Below are 22849 nucleotides of genomic sequence, written 5' to 3'. Positions count from 1 at the left end.
ATGAAGTAATAGTAAAAAAAAAAAATGGATTACTTGGATGAAGTAATAGTAAAAAAAATATATATATATTAGTTACACTGATAACACCAAGATTGGAGTATGATGTGACACTAAGGACACCCAGCACAAAAAAGAATATAAAGAAATTAGAAAGAATCCAAAGAGCAACAACAAAGATGGCACCAACACTTTCAAAACTGACATATGAACAGATTGTCTAAACTGGAACTACCAACCCTGGAACAAAGAAGAAAAAGAGATCTATTGGCCATTTACAGAATCATGAAAGGCATGGAAGTCCTTGACAGAGAAGACTTATTAAAGTGGGATAAAAGAAAAACAAGAGGACATGAAAAGACACTCAAAAAGAAGAGATCTGGAGAGAAAGAGAGATAGAGAGAGAGAGAGAGAGAGAGAGAGAGAGAGAAAAAAAAAAAAAAAAAAAAAAAAAAAAAAAAAAAAACCACACAGAGTGGTGGATCTCTGGAACAAATTGGATGAAACAATAGTGGGTGCAAAAACTATACAAAAATTTATGATCAAACTAAATGCTGGGATACAAAGACAGGTCACTACGAGCATAGCTCCCTTCCCATATAATACAACTAGGTAAATCTAGAGGAGGTGTGAGATTGGAAGGAGTTGGAGCAACATTCTAAACAAACCTTGATTTGAATGCGAAAGAATGCAAACATCCCTAACAAATTCCCAAAGTGACGTCTTGACCACACATGTATAACACTACAGATGAGTAGGCAAATTAGTTAAGAAGGACTTGAGAAAGAAGTAGAAGGAACTGGAGATGAAGAATAGAGTCTATTGACTCTCCTGATGTTGGCTCACTGCCAATGTTTATAATGCCCTGGCCTCAATAGAGTCAATTAGTACTCTCCTGATATTGGTTCATTGCCGACCATTACATTGTCCTGACAGACGACTACAAAAGTGGTTGTTATTTCACAATCACCATCAACAACTAGGACTGATTGTGCTGACAGCACTGTATGGGGCAGAAACATGGAACATATGAGAGGAAGAGTTTAAATGTGTTTGAGATGAAATGCCTGAGAAATATGGTAGGGGAGAAGAGGAGAGCAGGGGTGCAAAGGGATTGGGATGGTTTGGACATATGGAAAGAATGAGTGAAGAGGTGTGGAAGGCAGAGGCGGAAGGGGTGAACATGAGGGGCCAACTAAGGATGAGATGGATGGGTGGTGTAAAAGGGGCATTGAGAAAGAGGGGAATATCTGTTGAGGAAGGAAAGGAGAAGACAGAAGATAGGGGTGAGTGGAGAATGGTTGTGTATGGATGATGCTGTGATGCATGGAAGGGTGTGGGTTGAGGATGGGGGGGGGTTACTGATTAAATGAAGCAGCCTTGCTGTGGATGTGTTGTGTCGTGCTACATTGCTTCTGACCCAGGGCAGTGGGTGAAATGCAAGGATGACCCATCATCCAGGAGGAGCCAAGAAAAGAGGGATGGAGGGGTGGTGAATAGGAGTGGAGTACGTGGGGATGAAATGGGTGGGAATGGATTTATGCCATTGACTTGGCTACTTCCCTTGTAAAGGGGTAAAAGCCATTGGTATATGTACTATAAAGTGTTTTATAGAAAAGAAAGTAAAAGTGAGTGATAAAAGAAAACATACATACATATACCAAGGGAGGTAGCCAAAAAGGAAAAGGCATAAAATCATTCCCACCCATTCCATCCCTGAATACACTCCACACCCCTCCACCCTCCCTCTTATCTTAGCACCTCCTGGATGACGGGTCATCCCTGCACCTTGTCCACTGCCCTGGGTCAGAAGCAGTGTCGCCAGACACAGCACATCCACAGCAAGGCTGCTTCATTAAATCAGCGACCCCCCCTCTCCGGGCTGCGTCAAATTTTGCTCACACATACTACCTCACCCCCCATCCCCCTGCCCATTCCACCTCATGCATCACATCATCCATATACAACCATTCTCCATTCACCCCTGTCTTCTGTCCTCTCCCGTCCTTCCTCAACAGACATTCCCCTCTTCCCCAAAGCCCCCTTCATCCCATCCATCCACCTCATCCTAGGACGCCCCCTCATGTTCACTCCCTCCACATCTGCTTTCCATACCTTTTACTAGTCTTTCTTCACTCATTCTTTGCATGTGTCCAAACCATCCTAATACTATTTCATCAACCCTATATCCCAACTCCCTTTCCACCCCCGTTCTTCTCCTCACCTCCACATTTCTCACTCTATCTAGCCTAGTAACCCCCATCATACTTCTCAGACACCTCATCTCAAACACATTCAAACTCCTTCTCTCTTATGTTCCATGTTTCTTCCCCATACAGTGCTGTTGGCACAATCACTCCTTCATATAGTCTCCTCTTAGCATCCATTCCCAAATGTCTATTCCTCATTACACTCTTCAATCCACCAAGGCATTTACTCAGTTCTCTCAATCTACATTCTACCTCCACCTTCACCCCACCTTTTCCTGCCACATTTGTACCCAAGTATCTAAAACTATCCACTTCCTCCAGTCGCTCTCCCTTAATGCTCACTTCCAGTCTACTGCCACTTTCACCCCTTGTACATCTCATCACCTTACTTTTACCCACATTTATCTTTAGTTTTCTTCCATCACATACTCTCCCAAACTCTGTCACCAACTTCCTCAGTCCCTCCTCCGATCCTGCCACAAGCGCAGTGTCGTCAGCAAACAACAGCTGGCTCACCTCCCACTTTTCTCCATTTTCCTTAACCATCTCCAATCCCTGACCAACTACCCTTGCATTTACCTCTCGCACTACCCCATCCATGTAGAAGTTGAACAGCCAGGGCGACAACGCATCCTTGACGAACTCCCACCTTTACCTCGAACCACTCACTCTCTCCATTTCTAATCCGGACACAAGCTCTACTACTCTCATAAAAACTCTTGACAGCTCCTAGAAGCTTTCCTCCTATCCCATATATCTGCATAACCTCCCATAGTGCCTTTCTGTCTACCCTATCGTAAGCCTTTTCCAGATCCATAAAAGCCCAAAAAACGTCCTTCCCCTTTCCTATAGCTTTCTCACATATTTGTCTTACCACAAAGATCTGATCTACACAACCTCTACCTGTCCTAAATCCACACTGTTCCTCACCAATTACTCCCTCTGTTCCTCTCCTAATCCTCTCAATCAAGATCCTTCCATGAGCCTTCCCAACTACACTTAACAAGCTAATCCCTCTGAAACTACTACATTCACACTTGTCCCCTTTTCCCTTGTAAAGTGCAACTATACAGGCACTCCTCCAGTCCTCCGGCACTCTACCCTCTCTCCAGCAAACATTAAATAACCTCACCAGCCAGTCCACCATCAATGTACCTCCTTTTTTTAGACATTCTGCATGGCATCCATCCAGACCAGGTGCCTTCCCTGCTTTCACCATCTTAACAACTGCCTTCGCTTCATCCTTCCGTATTTCTCCTCCATTTTCCTCACGGTCATTTTCTTAGCATTTCCCACTGCAACTATCTTTCCCTCCCTATCCTCCTTCACATTTAGCAACTCCCTAAAATATTCTGCCCACCTTCCCCTTACTGCCTTCTCTTCCATTATCATCTCCATCTGCACCTTTTACCTTTTCTTCTCTACTTGATTCGCCACCTTTTCCTCTCTTAATTTAATTCCAAAACATCTTTTTATTACTTTCAATATTTTCTGTCATACTCTTACCCCACTTCACATCTGCTCTCCTCTTTGCCTCCTTTACCTTTTGCTTTACTTCTCTTTTCTTTTCTTTGTACCTCTCATATGACTCCCTCGTCCTATTTTGTAACCAATCTGTGAAAGCTCGCTTCTTCTCTTCTACAACCTTCTTTGTTTCCTCATCCCACCATTCACTACCCTTCCTTCTATTTCCTCCTGTCCTTGTTCCACACACCATCCTTGCACACTTTGTGACTCCCTCCTTGAACCATCCCCATTCCTCCTCCACACCTAGCTCTACTCTATCCTTCACACCCTCCCACTCCTCCTTCAGCTTCTTCTTGTACTCCTTCTCCTTTTCATTTAAAGAGTTCACTCTAAGCACCTCCCTACCTTTTGTCCCTTTCCTCTTTCTCCATCTATCCTCCACTCTCAACTTACCTTCCACCAAAAAATGATCTGATATTCCCCCACCCTCTCCCCTTAGCACATGTACATCCTTAACTCTTCCTATCATAGTCCTATTTACCACTACATAATCCATCAACGCTCTATCTACCACCCTTCCATACACCACCCTCTCCCATGTGTACTTATGCTTGACTTTCTTCTGAAACACTGTATTTGCTATCATCAACTCTCTAGACACATTTCTACCATCAACTCTCCACTATGATTCTTTCCTGGAACTCCACATTTCCCAACCACTCCATCAATTGGACCATTTCCTACCCTAGCATTAAGGTCTCCCAGTACTATTACATTGACATTTCTCCCTAAACCCTCTATGCACTCATTTAAATCTATCCAAAATGCCTCCCTTTCTTCTACACTCTTCTCACTGCCAGGCCCATATGCACTTACAAAGACCCACATCTCCTTTCCCAGTTTCACCTTCATCCACATTATCCTTGAGGAAACCTCCTTCCACTCCACTACACGTTTACCTATCTCTTCACTTACTAGAATAGCCACCCCTTCCCTCCCTCGCCCTCTCTTCACTCCTGATAACCTCCCACTTACACTCCCAAACTTACACTCACCCTTCCCTTTCAACTTAGTTTCACTCAAAGCCAACACATCCATCTTTCATCTCACAAACATACTACCTATCTCTTCCCTTTTACTCTCATCTGTACCACATCCACGCACATTAAAAGACCCAAACCTTAAGGTGCTGTTCCGAAAACTCCCAGACCCTCTTATGCCTTTACTTTTTCGTTTAGGAATGTCCCCTGTGGGGCTACAAGGAGAAGGATGCCTAGTCCCACTCCCCGTCCCTTTCTTCTCGCCTCTTACGATCCAAGTGGAAATACTTGGTGGCAGTATTCTTTTCCCCCACCACAGGGAATAAAAATAATCAATGTATTGAAAACCAAGTGATGAAATATTCTCCATCTCACTTCCTCCATATTTTCATACATTAGAAAGTTGATAATTTATTCATAATTAACTATGTTTTTTAATAATAAAGTTTTGTAAATGGTAAAAGTTCAGATTTCTCCTATTCTCTTAAATTGATCTGAACCTGAATAAACATTAATTCTATTTAATTAGGACAAATATTATTAAAGTAATTAAGTCCTAAAGAATGACTAAATATGGACACAAAAAAGAAATCCGCGTCTTCAAAACCTATCAACATCCTCACCTTCATCTAAGGGGTCCTCATCTTTTGACCAGTCCCAATCTCTTTCATTTAACTATATTTCTTCCACCTTTTCATGTAAGGAGAACTGACAATTGACAACTCCTCCCTTCCTACTACTACTAGCCTAGTTGGTGACAGAGCCAATGCCACACTATGATAGCAGACAACAGTCCAATGTTTCTTTTTCCATAGAGACAATCTATAGGAGGCCCCAAGGACTAATGTTAGCTCTTGGGGAGCCACAGTTTCCACTCAATGAAACTGTTAATATTGTTACTACAGTGACTCCTCCTTATACGGTAATTCTTTATCCGGTAAATTCATAGTTACGGTATTTGGTAGTTACTGTCCTCGATTCTATTTATGGTAAGGAAAATTCACAGATACGGTATCCACTTGTGTTTTGAAGAGGAAAGAGCAGGGAGAAGGTACATCTGCCATATCCTATTATTACATGTTATAATGGGTTCAGTATACGTTAATTTCAATTTGCGGTAAGGTTTTCAGGAACACGTATGTACTGTATAATGAGGACTTGCTGTATTATTACCTGATAAAGGTTACCCAACCCTGATATCATAGCTCTTTCACTTTTTCTTCACTCAAAATGACATCAGCTCTTCAATTCTCAACATTATAAAGTGTCTTATGTTTGTGCAGATGTGTATATGCATTTTATGTGTAGTTGTATAGGCACATGTGCAATGACCAATGATGCACGAATGACACTTCTTTTTATAATCTTCAATGTATTTGTTGCCAGAGTTTTCTCTTGTAAAGGGACCTGAGGCCTCCAGGAGACTAGTCATGGCCACTAGTTCAATCCAATATATTATTCCATAATGAGATCTTGCTGCCGTCTAAAATAGGCATATGTAGGGCAGTGTAGTATAATGTCCTCAGTGTCTTCTGTGTGGTGGTTACATCTGAGGCAACCAGGTCAATTCCATGTTGGTAATAATGCAGCAGTGACCTGAATGTTGGTTTGCCAGTATAGTTTTTACCTGTTTTGTGAGTGATTTCTAGGTTGGGTTGATATCGGGGGGGGGGGACTTTGGTGAAGTACAGAATTTGGTGGTCTATTGGTGTTCTCATTATGGATGTTAAAAAAAAAAAAAAAAAAAAAAAAAAAAATAATAATAATAATAATAATAATAAATAAATAAATAAAATAAATAAAGATCCACCCAGGGGACAGGAATGACCCTTCATCCACAAGGAGCTAAGATAAGAAGGGAAATGGGTGATGGATAGGAGTGGGAGGGGAGGGGAGTGTGGATGCCTTGGCTGGCTACCTCTCTTAAATGGGGGAAGAAACCTATTGGTATATAGATAGATTATTATGAATGTTTCCACATGGGCATACTCTATGGTGTTGAGGGAGGTTATTGTAAACATCGAGTAAAATATTGCTGAAGTTGTGTTGTATTCCATGGGCTGTGCTTGCACAACATAGTACAAGAAATGAGAAGGTTCATGGATTCTTTCACAGAACTGTGTGCCTATCATTCTTATGTGCTCTTCTATGAGAATTATTTTGGTTTCTGAATGCACACACACTATTGTTGTTTTTTTTATTATAATTCTCCACATTTGTTTGTTATCTGTTTTCATATTATATTTGTGTATTTTCTCCAGTTTTCTTTCTTGTTGTTTATTAGCTTTGTGATTACTCTGTTTAGTTATTGTAACATTTTTCTAGTTCTCTGAGTTTTTGTTTGCTTTTCAGTTCATAATTTTTAAAGATGACTATTTTCTGTATGTGGTCCGAGTTGTACTTTTTCTCGTTTCTTGGAAAGTATCTCTTGCCAGCCTTCTGAATGGTCACTGTTATCTCTTCCACAAATCTGTCAGTAAGTGGAATCTGGTCTATGGCAAAAATCTAAATTCCTTTCTATAAACTGTTAATTTCTGCTAATTAGCTTTTCTCTAATTTATTATTATTTTTTTTTTTAATATGAGTGCATTCTTTTTCCTTCTGATTCTATGATGATCTTGTTGGGAAGGTGTGGAGGAGACCATGTATAGTTTTCCCTGTTTGAATCTGGAGAGAGGTTGAGCATTTTTTCAAATCAGGGGAAGCTGCTTCTTGGTTATGCTGAGTATAGGTTACCTATTGAAATTGTTGCTGGAATTCAGATTGTTTAGGCTGGGTAGTTGTTCTAATATTGTACGCTTTGGTCTGTTGTTTGTGGGATTAACCATGTTAGGTGGTATGCATTCAGATCATCTGCCAGTACATGGTTTATGAACAAGTTGAGAGGTTAGAGTTGAAGGATACAGCCCTAGGTAGTTGATGTGGTGGGTAGTATATAAATATCTATGAAGTTGTAAGTTGCTATTTTTGTGTTTGTGACTATTTCAGGAGTGGTGGTTGTTAATGTTTGTTTAGTTTCTTTTTTGTAGGAGAAGGGTATGCTATTGTATATTAGTATTACAAGTACACCACTGTGTTGAGTGTTGTCTTCTCTGACTCGTGTATTATGTGAATGTGAGTAGTATGGACTATGGTATTAGCTTAGTTTCCTGTATTATTGCTATATGTATGTTGTGTTTTACAAGGAAGTAACACAGCTCCATATGTTTACTCATGATACCACTGATGTTTATTTGAGATATGTTTATTGCTGTGTTTATGTGTCAGAGTGTTTCTGGATACATTTACCCAATTGTAGTATACAGGAAAGGGGCAATGCTTGAGGGGTCACCTTCTCACCAATTATAATACCTAAGATTCAAAAGCATATATGGTTCTAACTTTAACTATTTTTACTTAGGAAAACAACAATGCTTGTGAGGCCCCTTCTCTCTGCAATTATAATATCTAAGCTTCAAATGAATGTTTGATTCTAACTTTAAACTATTTCTACTTAGGAAAGGAACAATGCTTGTAAGGCCCCCTCTCTTTCCAATTATAATATGTAAGCTTTAAATGTATGTATGGCTCTAACTTTAACTATTTCTACTTTTTCTTCACTAATTATATTTTGTTTCCTCTTTGGTCTGCTGTCTGTATGTATAGACACATTGAGTGACGGAGTTTCTCGGCCTGTTCCAAAGAGTTGATGGTACTATGAGAAAGACTGCCACCATGACGTCTCTCTCCAAGTTTCATCTCATATGCATACTCCTTTCTCTTGACACTCAACTCACATTTCCCTGCCTGATTCCCATCTCTTATTTCCCCACTTTACAACATCTCTTAATCTCCCTTCTACTAGATTTTAATCATATATTTCATTGCTCTCCTCTTGAACACATTCATGGCCAGAATTCTTTCCATCACCTTTTATGATACTACTACATTACTGCCTTCTCAACTACCTTACCCCATGTATACTTATGTACATCTTTCTTGTTAACAATGCCTTCATTAATATCACTTCTCTCACTGCAACATGTTCAATCCACTTTCGTTCCTTCCTGGCACACAGTACCTCCCTTACTTCAGCTACCATTAGTAGGCATTATGCCTGTCATTGGTTCCAGCATGTTTCTCCATCTGGTTCTATCTTGGAAGTTCCCTTCCTCCATCAGAGTTTCAATGTTGGGCAAGACATGTCTACTGACGGCTTCTTCAACAGATTTTTTCCCCCATCCCTATTACTCCTTTTAGATCCACCAACACTACATTCACATTGCTTCCAAAACTCTTCTGTTATTCAAATTCCAATTTCTTTCTCATTACCAAGGCTATAATACCCATAAACACCTATACCCACTACCTATCCTCACTTTATATCCAGATTGTCTTTGATTAAACATCCAATCATATACACATCTCATAAAGTGAGCTACTTGTGCCCTTAAAACATGGCATCCTACCCACTACACTTCTAAATTCACCTTTCAATTTAGTTTCATTCATTGTTAACACATTCATATTTTTTTTTTACATACAACCAATCTACTGGTTTTTACATACATATACCAAAGGCTATTTTCCCCCTTACACGGGAGGTAGCCAAAAAGAAAAAGGCATAGAAACCACTCCCACCCATTCCATCCCCTACATACTCCCCTCCCCTCCCTCACATCTTGGCACCTCCTGGATGACAGGTCATCCCCGCATCCCGTCCACTGCCCTGGGTCAGAAGCAGTGTCGCAAGACACAGCACATCCACAGCAAGGGCGCTTCATTAATTCGGTGACCCTCCCTCTCTGTCCCCTCATGCAGAAAAGGAGAAGATGGGGAGAAATCCTTTTGGTTTACATCAATTTATTTCTCATACATACTCCCTCATCCCCCATCCCCTCATGCATCACAGCATCATCCATACACAACCCTTCTCCATTCACCCCTATCTTCTGTCCACTCTTGTCCTTCCTCAACAGACATTCCTCTCTTTTCCAATGTCCCATTTACCCCATCCATCCATCTCATCCTAGGACACCCCCTCATATTCACTCCTTCCACACCTCTTTTACAAGTCTTCCTTCACTCATTCTTTCCATGTGTCCAAACCATCCTAAGAATCTTTCATCAACCCTATCTCCCAACTCCCTTTCCACTCCTGTTCTCCTCATCACCTCCTCATTTCTCACTCTATCTTGCCTAGTAACCCCTATCATACTTCTCAGACATTTCATCTCAAACACATTCAAACTCCTTCTCTCTTATGTTCCATGTTTCTGCCCCATACAGTGTTGTTGGCACAATCACTCCTTCATATAACCTCCTCTTAGCATCCATTCCCAAATGTCTATTTTTCATTACACTTTTTAATCCACCAAGGTATTTACTCATTTCTCTCAATCTACATTCTACCTCCACTCCCACTCCTCCCTTTCCTGCCACATTCACACCCAAGCATCTAAAACTATCCACTTCCTCCAGTTTCTCATCCTTAATGCTCACTTCCAGCCTACTGTCACTCTCTCCTCTTGTGCATCTCATCACCTTACTTTTGCCCACATTTATCTTCAGTTTCCTTCTTTCACACACCTCAAACACTGTCACTAACTTCCTCAATCCCTCCTCTGATCCTGCTACAAGCGCAGTGTCATCAGCAAACAACAACTGGCTTATTTCCCACTTTTCTCCATTGTCTTTAACCATCTCCAACCCCTAACCCACTACCCTTGCATTCACCTCTCACACCACCCCATCCATGTAGAGATTGAACAGCCAGGGTGACATAACACATCCCTGACGAAGTCCCACCTTTACCTCAAACCATTCACTCCCTCTATTTCTAATCCTAATACAAGCTCTATTACCCTTGTAAAAACTCTTCACTGCTCTTAACAGCTTTCCTCTTATCCCATATATCTGCAATACCTCCCACAGTGCCTTCCTGTCTACCCTGTCATAAGCCTTTTCCAAATCCATAAAAGCCAAAAAAACATCCTTACCTTCTCTATAGCTTTCTCACATATATGTCTTACCACAAAAATCTGATCTACACAACACCTTCCTATCCTAAATCCACACTGTTCCTCACCAATTACTCCCTGTTCCTCTCCTAATCCTCTCAATCAAGACCCTCCCATAAGCCTTCCCAAATACACTCAACAAACTGATCCCTCTGAAACTACTACACTCGCATTTGTCCCCCTTTCCCTTGTAAAGCAGAACTATACAGGCAGTCCTCCGGCACTCTACCCTCTCTCCAACAAACATTAAATAACCTCACCAGCCAGTCCACCATAACTGTAACTCCTTTTTTCAGGCATTCTTCATGGCATCCATCCAGACCAGGTGCCTTACCTGCTCTAATCATCTTTACAGCTGCTTTCACCTCACCTCTCCCTATTTCTCCTCCATTTTCCTCACTCATCACTCTCATTTTCTTAGCACTTTCCACTACAACTACCTTTCCCTCCCCATCCTCCTTCACATTAGGAACTGTCTAAAATACTCTGCCCACCTTCCTCTCACTGCCTTCTCTTCCATTATCATCTCTCCATCTGCACCTTTTACCTTTTCTTCTCTACTTGATTCGCCTTCTCTTCCTCTTTTAATTTCTTTCCAAAACATCTTTTTATTACTTTCAAAATTTTCTGTCATACTCTTTCCCCATTTCACATCTGCTCTCCTCTTTGCCTCCTTTATCTTATGCTTGACCTCCCTTTTCTTTACTTTGTACCTCTCATACAATTCCTTCATCCTAATTTGTAGCCAATCTATGAAAGCTCATTTCTTTTCTTCTACACCTTTCTTTGCTTCCTCATCCCACCACTCACTATCCTTCATTCTATTTCCTCCCATCCTCCTTGTTCCACACACCATCTTTGTACACCTTATGACTCCCTCCTTGAACCATCCCCATTCCTCCTCCATTCCTAGTTCTACTCTATCTTTCACTCCCTCCCACTCCTCCCTCAGCTTCTTCTTATACTCATTCTCCTTTTATTTCTCATTTAAGCAGTTCACTCTAAGTACCTCCCTACCTTCTGCCCCTTTTCCTCTTTCTCCATCTATTCTCCATTCTGAATTGACCTTCCACCAGAAAATGATCTGATATTCCCCCACCCTCTCCCCTTTGAACATGTACATTCTTAACTCTTCCTACCATACTCCTGGTCACCACTATATAGTCCATTAACGTTCTATCTACCACCCTCTCTCATGTGTACTTATGCTTGTCTTTCTTCCTAAACACTGTATTTGCTATCATCAACTCTCTTTTAAGACAAATCTCCACCATCAATTCTCCACTATGATTTTTACCTGGAACTTCATTCTTCCCAATCACTCTGTCTGTTGGTTCATTTCCTACCCTAGCATTAAGGTCTCCCAATACAACTGCACTAACATTTCTCCCTAATCCCTCTATGTACTCGTTTAAATCTACCTAAAATACCTCCCTTTCCTCTACACTCTTCTCACTACCAGGCCCATATGCACTTACAGAAACCCACATCTCCCCTCCTAGTTTCACCTTCATTACATCAACCTTGATGAAACCTCCTTCCACTCCACTACACACTTACCTATCTCTTCACTTACTAGTATAGCCACCTCTTTTCTCCCTCGTCCTCTCTTCATTCCTGAGAATCTCCCGACTACACTCCCAAACTCAGACTCGCCCCTCCCTTTCAGTTTAGTTTCACTCAAAGCCTACACATCCATCTTTCTTCTCACAAACATACTGCCTATCTCTTCCCTTCTATTCTCATGTGTACCACATCCACACACATTGAAAGACCCAAACCATAGGGTACTGGTTGGAAAACTTTTAGACCCTTTTATGCCTTTTTTTTTTTCTTTTTTTTAGGAATGTCCCCTGTGGGGCTACAGGTAGCAGGATTCCTAGTCCTAACCCCCATCCCATTTTTTGTTGCCTTTTACGACTCAAGTGAGAAGACTTGGTGACAACATTTTATCTTCCACCACAGGGTAGGTGAAAAAAGGAAATGAATATTCAGAGAAATGGTACAGGACAAAAACAAGGGGTTGGGGGGACAGCATAATGGAGGGGCAGTTGTAGTATAATAAAAGTGTCATAATTTCTCTATGAACAGTATTCCTTTATCACAGACAAAAGTGATGTGTGCCTCTGGTCCATATGGGTGCCCCATGTAGACCCTAAAGTATCAACTGCATGCTACTTTGCCACAATAACATGAAGCCAATACCTCAGACAGGGTATTGACTGGTTTTTTATCTCCCTTATTCCATATCCACATATATTCCAGCACCCAATTACAGTTTTAGTTGGAATCTTCCTCCCAAGCTGCCTTGACACTAGAGCTAATATTATTCATCTGTGACAGTTTTGTATTGTAATTGGTTCCCACCCAAAAATAAATAAACAATACTTTGAGAAAAAAAGACCACATATTTGCATGCAGGAAAGTAAAATATTACCCATGCTTCTACTGAAACTCAAGCTCAAATAATAGGATTTATTGTAACAGTAATACTTTTAATGACAACTGGTGCTTCATCATACCTGGATTACAATATTAGTCAGAATGAACTGTAGAAATCATTTAATAACACAAATATTTTTTTCTTCTTTTGTAGTGATAGGGGATCAAAATGATCCTCTACCCATGAAGGAATGGGGCGATGTTTAGGGGTTTAGGTTTTGTGTGTAGTGGGTGTTTTGAGTGTCACCCCGTAATAACGGGAGAAGACGTTTGATGTACACATTTATTCCATATGTGAATTCTAATACAGGACATACGTTTATTAGTATGAAATGTTTTCAAAATGGTAAAATATTACACACTGATATCAGTATGTAAACAATTTAAATCTCCGAGTAGTTACATCTCTATCGACCCTTCTCCCGTAGAGACGGGCTAAACAGAAACCGCTGATATTACAATATTTACCTATAGCAGCCGCATGCATTCCCCCAATTCCACTGTATAACTCCAGAATTCGTACAGGTCCATCCTTCTCAGCTGACGACATTACTATACCCTTTTAAGTTTTCCACGAGAGCTGGAAGATGTTTCTGAAATACACTGCTGAAAAACGTAATTGAGTTTTATTAATACAACAGTTTATATAAATTATAACAGATTAATCTAGTTATACAAAGATAATTTAACTTTCTTCCAAACACCCATTTCAACATGCGCAAATTATTTAGTCATGCATATTGCTTATGTTAGAGGTATTTAGTCCCCATTACCTTGCAATCTCCCTACACCATTACTCTCACTCCTTAAGAGTTTCACAAATAATGACCCATTCTGACATCATTGACAATGTGAAATACAATACTATAGCTATATCACTATTCTAATGAAATGAAAGAATTTGATTATGTAATTGAATAAAAATAATACTATTCACTTATAGAAATGTTGTTAAACGATACTATTTTGTTTTTAAATGTCAATGCTACTAAAGTCTATAACATAGAGTTTGTTATATGGAAAAATAATCCCTCTTTTATTCATTATAAAAGGTTTTGCTTTTTGGATTATAAAATTCTTTTAACATATTATTTGAAATATTTATTGAATAATGCTAAGATATTTTAGTAATACAGTTTTGTTACCAGTCCTTTGTTACTTAAAGATGTATCTCCTTTATCTCCGTATTCCTATCCTACTGTCAGTTAGTTACCAAGAAGAATCCCCGTATGTATTATGGCGTCGCAATGTTAGTAGTTTGAAGACTTCAACTGCTTGCGAAATTCACCTAGAGTTTCTCATCACCTACTCCTGCCCGAGAGGTTTTTCCTCCAATTATTGCATTAATGGTAATGCATGCGAGGAAACTACCACGTATTAGCGATGGGTAAGTTGGTAACATACGAGCATTTGAGATCTGATGTACACTATTGCTATGTGCCGATGCCCGCCATTTGTTTAGTCGACAAATTTGCCACTCCTCTCGGCTGTTCATGTTGTAAATCTATATATTTCAATAAAGCCATACACTTTAACATGAATCCCTGTATTTTTAGGTTCAACGAGAAGCACCAGACCCACGGCTATGAGGTGAGGAAGGAGTAAATAACGTAAAGTTTGTTGAGTAGGTTGTGTGATGGCAGCAGGCAGCCAGGTAGGACAGAGCAGCCATGGCCCTGCCTCGTTACAATTTTCAGACCGGTGTGTGCATTCCTGTTTCTACGATGGTAAGTCGGAAATTACAAAACAAGTAATAATCTTTGCCAATAGCAGGGAAGGAGCAACAGATGGGGTCATGAAGTGAATGGAAGTAAGGGTGTGATGTGTGTGTTGCCAGTGAACATTGTCTGCTAAAGGTTGCAAGAAATCCTCTCACCATGTTTTAACTGAAGTTTTGGACATTTTCACGTCTGAAGCACGGGCTACACCATGGAGGCAGTGGTAAGGAATGTGTGGAACGAGAAATAATGTACCCAAAAGGCGAGTCAGTATTTGTGTTGTCAAGTGAAGGGGAGATGTGATTTAAAGGGTTTTGGTTGCTTATCATTGATTGTTCAATAATAATTTAATTGTATTATTTTCATTTCAGAATTGCTTTAGCATACTGAAAATATACATTTAAAGGGTTTTCAGTGTAGCCAAGTGATTGTTTTGACAGTTTATCATTATTGTGGTAAAATTAAGCTGCAAATAATGTAAACAATTAACTTGAGTTTACCAAGATTGAAGATCAAAGTACCTTATATAAGCATTTTGATAAACATTATTTAATTAAGTGACGGATAATAAATGAAAGATCACTAGAAAATGAACATATTTATTGTAGCCTACAATTTCAAGAGTTGAAATTGGTATTTCTTTCTTTGAAAGTTTACTTAAATTAGGTTGACAATTTGGTAGTTATTAGTGAAGGGTTAATTAAAAGAAAGTTTTCATTTTTAAACTTGAAAAGCTGTTTTGGGATAGAGTCTGTGTCAAATAATGAAGATAGAAATGAACAGTGTACTGGAAGATTGTTTCAATGTGATTGAGGTCAATATGTTTGGTATTGACAATTTTGGATATACTGAAAGAAGGAATTGTTTTTAGTGTAAATGTTAGGTGTATGGTTCAGGTGTTTTATATAATTAAAGAATAATAGCATAGTTTGAGTATTGTTTCAAGAACAATGCATCACACAATGTCATATTATGTGTAGATGTGGGTTGTTGGGGAACTGGCATTGTCAAAGGTGTCTGGATAATGATAAATAGTTTATTTGTACATGGTTATGAATCTAAGGTCTTGGAATTTATTTTTCTTAAAGAGATGGGGGGGACAAAGAAAAATAAGATTTTTGTTTCTTGATGACAGAGTAAGGTGCTTTAATGAAGTCAGCTGTCAGTGAGATATTGTCATGTTGACAGTTGTCATGCATATCGATTGTTTCTCCAAGTGAAGTATATGTTTGAGGGGTGATTGTGTGTTACATGACTCGTATGTTATAGTTATGGAATATTGTTCATATGGGAAATTTGAGGTGTCATTCATAATTCTTGAAGTCCATATCTGTTTTGGATTGATAAGAGCAGATAGTAGAAAGATAAAAGTTTTGGTGGGTTGTTTCTTAATTGATTAAGTGTGTCTGGGTGCATGTTGTGCACAAGTTTGGTTGAGTTTTAAATGTTATTTGAATATATAGGTAATTAAGATCATTTTAATGGTAAGTATGAAAATCTAAAATGTATATGGAGAATGTTTTGCATTGATGTTAAAAGGTAAGGTTTAATGTATTTATGTAATTAATCGTCACCCAAGATCCAGTGAGGTTATTGATCAGTTTAATGAGATTATTTGAAATATAACTACATTGATTAAATATGTATAATTAAGCAATTATGGAAAATATAATCAATGCACAAAAAACCAATTTACCCTTTTGTTTATCGCACTGTAACATTTTCCTCCCACAGAACTCCAAGTATAGCAGCAAATATCGGTACAATCATGAAAAGAGTCGGGACTCCCCGTCTACAAATTCGTTACGGTCATCTTCTCCGGATTCTCGGTCACAGTCACCCCGATATCATAAAGGTAGGATGACATCTCTAAATTGCTGTTTCACATTGGGAGCTGGTGACTGGTTTTATGTGAATGTATACATCAATTGATTTAATTTTTTGAAGTGTGTTACTGTTTTAATGTGTTAATATTTATGTAAGTATGGAGAGGTGTTGTGTGTTGATTTGTAGAGCTCCCAATAAGTAAAGGTCTAAGGCAAGTCTGAATGGGGGTGTTTGAAGATGAAAATGCAAGGGAATTGTGCATGACAGTGGTGTGAGATTGTCCACAAGGATAGAAATGCAGGTAAAAGTCTATAACAACGGGTGAGTGTGACAAGTAGTAGATAACAGAAAAATAAATCCTCTGCTCCATGTTTCACAAAGATTCACTGTCACCAGGAAACTGGCCAAAGCCACTGGTATAGCCCATAAATTAATTTGAAAATTTTAGTTAAATTGTTTGGAGTAAATGTAGGAAAGTTACAAGTTGCATATTTTCTGTGGTGATTGCATCAGGAATGTTACATGTCAAGTCTGTTGCCCCAGGTGGGGGTTACACCTAGCTACCAGGTAATAAGCAGCAGCCGCTGTATTGGCCCCACATTTCACTCAAGGGAAGAAAAAATAGGTTGGCTTAATTTTGGTGACCTGAATGCAGTTGTTCTAGTTTGGTACTGGCTTTATTGATTGAAGTGTTAAGCTGAAAGATTAAAGGTTTTGATGAAAAATGGTTTGTGTGTGAATGTTTCTGTATAAATGTGTGGTGTAGGTTGTTATGATTTAGTAGTGAAGTGTTGGTGTATGTTTTTGGTTGTGCATAAATACACAATTTGTTGAGATGGATGAGTAAGGTTGAGGTCTTTTACATAGAATTGTACCTATCATTTCTATATGTTTGGCGTTACAGATTTATAGGATAAGGGGAAGTTTATTGAAAGCTGAAAATTTTTAATGTGAGGGTAAGGATTGGAGAGTGTAAAGTAAGTGGTTTGAGGTGAAGAAGGAACTATGTCAGGGGTTGACCATAGTTGTTTTAAAAGTATATGGGCAGAGTGATGAGGGAGGTAATGGCAGGGTGCTAGGCAGGGATTTGGAGCTCATGGGGGAAGGTGGGAGGTGAGCCAGTTGTTGTTTGTGGATGACATTGGTTGCAACTGAGTCAGAGAATAGATTAACAATGACAGTTTTGGGAAAGTATATGAGAGGAGAAAGTAAACATGAGCAAAAGAAAAGTGATGATGTTTACAGTGAGTGATGGTTCTGGGTTGGTGAGTTTCAAGGGAAGAAGTTTGGGAGCTTGTAAGGGTTTTGGGTCACATGTTGCTGAGAATGGAGGTGGAGGTAAATTGCAGAGTAAGGGAAGCAAGTAATTCTTTGAAGGAAAGATATCATAAGAAATAGATATCAGGATGAAAGGAAAGAAGAGACTACAAGGGAATGCTTGTTCTTATGGCACTGCATGGACTTGGGATTTCAAGAAGACAGAAACAATGATGTTAAATGTGTTTCAGATGAAGTGTTTAAGAAGTATAGTGAAGGTTAGGATAATGGATGTGAAGGTGAGGCTGAGAGCAGATAGTTAATAAATATGAATGCTGAGGAAAGTTTAGTATGTAGAAAGAGTGGAAGCCAGATTACCATGTTTGCACTCGGATCACCATCCAACTAAGAATGTCACTAATAGTGGCTGGGCCACAGAAGCTCACTGCCCCAGATGCAACCATCACATAGAAGATGCTAAACACCCAAGTACAGCCCAACCCTTGCCATTCACATACAACAAGACCATATTTCTTGTATGATATATATGCTAACTTGGTGGCTATTGCCAGTTTACTGTGATCTGTGGGTCTTCTACAAGAGACCTGGAGCAATGGATTGATGAACGAAGGACTAACAAAAAATGTAGAATGCAGTAACAGATGGAGGGAAATTGAGGGGGGCACCAATAAGGAAACAGATAATCAGGATGTAAGGGCATTAGATACAAGAGGAATGTCTGTTAAGCAAGTGAGAATGCAAAAGATGTTGAATGGGGAGTAGATGTACATGGATGAAGAAATAGACCCAAAGAAGAGATTATCTGCTCTGTGTATTTCTCAAATGGACATTGGGACAGGTCACCAAGTAGTGAAGTGGCGATGGTAGAATTTAGGAAGGTATGGGAAGGTAAATGTGGGCAAAAGTAAGATGATAAGGTGTAAGGGTGTCAATAAGCTTGAAGGCGAGTTTAAAGGGAAAGAGACCGGAAGAAGGCGGCTTTAAATATTTAGGTTCACATGTAGCAGGGGATGGAGGTGAATTATAGAATAAAGGAAACCATTAAAGGAGGAATGGAAAATGTCATGTGAAATAGGTATCTGGGGATGAACACAGGGAGTGATTGTTTTCATGATATTGTGAGGTACAGACTTGAATTTGAAGAATGCAGAAAGGAATAGATTAAATGTTTGAAACAGTTTCAAAATGAGGTAAGATTGGATAGAATGAGAACTGGAGGTGAAGCAGAAAGTTGTAGATGGAGAAAGAGCTGGAAGAATGCAGAAAGGAAGAGATTAAATGTTTGAAACAGTTTCAAAATGAGGTAAGATTGGATAGAATGAGAACTGGAGGTGAAGCAGAAAGTTGTAGATGGAGAAAGAGCTGGAAGATAGTTGATTTCATAAATATTGGGGTGGTTTGGGCATGAGGAAAGAATGAAATAGGACGAGAAAAAAGCGTGAAAGGTAAAAGAGGATGGATTAGTTTTTAGAAGACCAGTATAAGGTGGATGTTTAAGGTGCAAATGGAGTGTCAAACAGGTGTGAGTGGAGAAAGGTTGTATTTGGATGATGCACTATTTTCCTAAGTATATTTCATGTAATAAAACTGAGATGAATTAGCTTTGGCTTGTAGGCCCTGTTGTGAAGATGTCTTGCTATTCCCTCTGACTTGGGGACTGGGGATGGCTTCCTCACCGAGGAGCTGTGGTGGAAGGGACTGTGAATAGGTTTTTACATAGATATGGGACGGGTGAATGCTTTGACTCAGCCAATCTCTTTATAAGAGGAAAAGGGCCATTTTGATACATGTCTATTCATAAATTTGTGCAGGGCGCGTTTTTCAATTAAGACATCTAATATATTGGGCTTCACTTTGATATATTCTTTAACACATGCATCCTTGACCTGGCATTGAAAATCGACAAGAGAATAAACAAACTATGTTTGAATAAACAAACTATGTTTAGTAGCAAACATAGGCTTGGGTCAGCAGAGGGAAACTGATCACCGTTTATAAGTAGTTTTTGAGAGCTACAAACACTTTTCCTCCAAAACATGATTCCCAACAATTAGTAAAGCACGTATATCCTATAAACTATACAAAGTATTAATACTGTTAACATCTATACATTTATCAAAATACCCTTTCCCCCCTTTTAAGGGAGGTGGCCAGTCAAGGCATTCATCCATCCAGTACCCATTTGTTTTCCCCCTTTTATTTGAGATCTTTGTGGATGAAGGTCCACCCCCTTTCCCCAGTCTACTGCCAGGATCGGAAGCAATGCAGCATAACACTAAAACCTCCACAGCAGGGCCTAACAGCCAGAGCTGGTTTACCCCCACCTCTTTATTGTATGACAACCCTCCTGCCCTTGTCCATTTATGAGAAAATGAAGACAAGAAATCCCTTCCAGCCATGTCATTTTATCATTCATTGACAACCCCTCTCTCTTGTCCTCTTCCTTACCTGCCAGACATTGCCCTTGAAGTAAAGACCCATTCACCAATTACATCCATTCCAGTCTTGGTCTTCCCCACAAGTTCGATCCATTCACACTCCTTGCTCGTCTTTCTTCGCTCATTCTTTCCACGTGCCCAAACCATCTCGGTATTCTTTGATGAACCCTATCTGTTAGCTCTTGTCACCCTGGTTCTGCCTTTCCTCCTCATTTCTCACTATAGTAACAGGATGGACCAAAATCTCAGCGGTAGAATATTGCATTCAGAAACCAAATTCCAACTTATAGAATAGTCACATAACTATCTGTACATAGTTCTGTGCAAGAATCCTCAACCCAATACACTGGTCTTGTAACATTACAAAAGTGCAGCCAACTACACATGCACACCACAAGCATCACTCCTTTCCTGAATATTACTATTGGGTAAATACACACACTCAAGGCCCTTTCCCTCTATAATATATAAAACCCTTACAATCATGCCCATACCCCATCTCAGCATCTTGGGGATAAGTTCACTGAATCCTGTAACACAGTTTGTCAAATACAGTGCATCTAGTTACAGCTCCTCTGTACAGTATCAGGATGTGAGAGCCAGTGAGGTTAAGGGGGCCATCGTGATGAATTTCCGAAAAAAATCGAAATGTTAAAAAAAATTCCCTGTCATCTAGCGGCCTTTGGCAAGCCAGTTTTTGAAATATTTCAGCGAAATAACAAAAAATAAAGGAGTCATGGCTATTTTTCTGACCCCACCCCCCCCACTTCCCAGTAAACCTTTGCTGCACATATGTTCGACTAAGTTATTTCATCGTAATAAAAATGGCACAAATGCGATGTATTTTGTTATTCACTAATATAGACTAGCTGGAAACTTGTCCTACAGGTGGGGATGGCACTTCGCACTCGTGAGTAAACTGAGAGAATTAGTGTGAGTAGGCAGAGAAAGCGAATTGTCGCTCCTTGGAGAACTTTTATTTACTTTTATTTGAAGCTATAATCATTTCAAGAATGCCTAAACATTCTAAGAAGAAATGTGTGTTTCATGAAAACTAAGAAACTGAATCAAATTATTGAGAAAGAGTGTACTTCTGCCTCGGTTATTACTGGAGATGACTCATAGCAGTGCTGCTGCGCGCGCCCGGGCTTGGCTATGCTGACCGCGCATTATCGCACTCCTCTACCCCTCCATATCCTCTTTTCTCAAATGACGTCACCGCAAACATCGAGCATGCATGACGTACCATCACATGCCTCTTCAAATGAAACGCTTCGAGTGCTTTTCGTCACAAGAGCGACTGTCATTGATCATAACTTTGGAAGGACACATAACCTTCTTTCTCACTTGGTTGGAGTCAATCCCATCATTACAAAAGCACTTTAAGAACAAGACAAAGACACAGAATGGAAAGGGACACCAAAGACCAGAAAGAGGAAGAGAAAACTATCGTTCAGCTCTGATTTCCAGCCCGGAGCTTTCTAGTAAGCGAACCTGGCTACAATGAGGGAGGTGGTGCCTCCTGAAACCCTCGCCGTCTGAGCTGCTAATACCTCATAAAAGGGGGGACCAGGTACCAGCTACACTTTATAATAACATATGAATGACATAGAATGCATGAAGATTGTCGCAGAGAAAAAGAATCTAAATGAAATATATAGAAAAATGCAGGGAAATGTATTTTGAACTTCAAAGCTCAATATCTCAAAACTACCCTTTTCTCTACATTTTCTATCTCCTCCGTAACTACTTGGCTGATTTTAATGGGGTTTGGATAATTTGAAAGCTGAATAAATTTGCAAACTTTTTATCGTGGGGTTTTTCATTTTTTGATTCTCAGACACCTCATCAAAAAATGAAAAACCCCACGATAAAAAGTTTGCAAATTTATTCAGCTTTCAAATTATCCAAACCCCATTAAAATCAGCCAAGTAGTTACGGAGGAGATAGAAAATGTAGAGAAAAGGGTAGTTTTGAGATATTGAGCTTTGAAGTTCAAAATACATTTCCCTGCATTTTTTTATATATTTCATTTAGATTCTGCAGGGAAATGTATTTTGAACTTCAAAGCTCAATATCTCAAAACTACCCTTTTCTCTACATTTTCTATCTCCTCCGTAACTACTTGGCTGATTTTAATGGGGTTTGGATCATTTGAAAGCTGAATAAATTTGCAAACTTTTTATCGTGGGGTTTTTCATTTTTTTGATGAGGTGTCTGAGAATTATGATGGGGATTACTAGGCTAGATAGAGTGAGAAATGAGGAGGTGAGGAGGAGAACGGGGGTGGAAAGGGAGCTGGGAGATAGGGTTGATGAAAGAATATTAGGATGGTTTGGACACATGGAAAGAATGAGTGAAGAAAGACTAGTAAAAGAGGTGTGGAAGGCAGATGTGGAGGGAGTGAACATGAGGGGGCGTCCTAGGATGAGG

General features: G+C 39.6%; 2 protein-coding genes across 9 annotated transcripts in view; one reads left to right on the top strand and one right to left on the bottom strand.

Moving 5' to 3' along the window:
- The window catches only part of Mt2 (tRNA (cytosine(38)-C(5))-methyltransferase), a 30523-nt gene extending 16523 nt beyond the window's left edge, over window positions 1-14000 (bottom strand). For 2 of the 5 annotated variants that reach the window (XM_076189185.1, XM_076189187.1), the window contains exons 1-2: window positions 13929-13999; window positions 13624-13761 (exon numbers count right to left, since the gene is read on the bottom strand). In XM_076189185.1, the coding sequence (XP_076045300.1) occupies window positions 13624-13705 (82 nt within the window). In that variant the 5' untranslated portion in view covers window positions 13706-13761; window positions 13929-13999. Of the gene's footprint in view, window positions 1-13623; window positions 13762-13928 lie in introns of those variants that run through there. The other 3 variants (XM_076189188.1, XM_076189189.1, XM_076189186.1) reach the window with 2 other exon arrangements.
- A 374-nt stretch (window positions 14001-14374) lies between these two features.
- Window positions 14375-22849, top strand: part of wcy (WW domain-containing adapter protein with coiled-coil wacky) — a 71991-nt gene continuing 63516 nt past the window's right edge. For 3 of the 4 annotated variants that reach the window (XM_076189194.1, XM_076189193.1, XM_076189196.1), the window contains exons 1-3: window positions 14375-14542; window positions 14712-14745; window positions 16608-16728. In XM_076189194.1, the coding sequence (XP_076045309.1) occupies window positions 14502-14542; window positions 14712-14745; window positions 16608-16728 (196 nt within the window). In that variant the 5' untranslated portion in view covers window positions 14375-14501. Of the gene's footprint in view, window positions 14543-14711; window positions 14746-14788; window positions 14883-16607; window positions 16729-22849 lie in introns of those variants that run through there. The other variant, XM_076189195.1, reaches the window with a different exon arrangement.

This window comes from Oratosquilla oratoria, chromosome 8 (assembly GCF_046742065.1).
Source record: "Oratosquilla oratoria isolate Oo_2021 chromosome 8, ASM4674206v1, whole genome shotgun sequence".
Taxonomy (NCBI): domain Eukaryota; kingdom Metazoa; phylum Arthropoda; class Malacostraca; order Stomatopoda; family Squillidae; genus Oratosquilla; species Oratosquilla oratoria.
The sequence above is the reverse complement of the archived record's forward strand: the minus strand, read 5'-3'. Positions and strand labels throughout refer to the sequence as shown.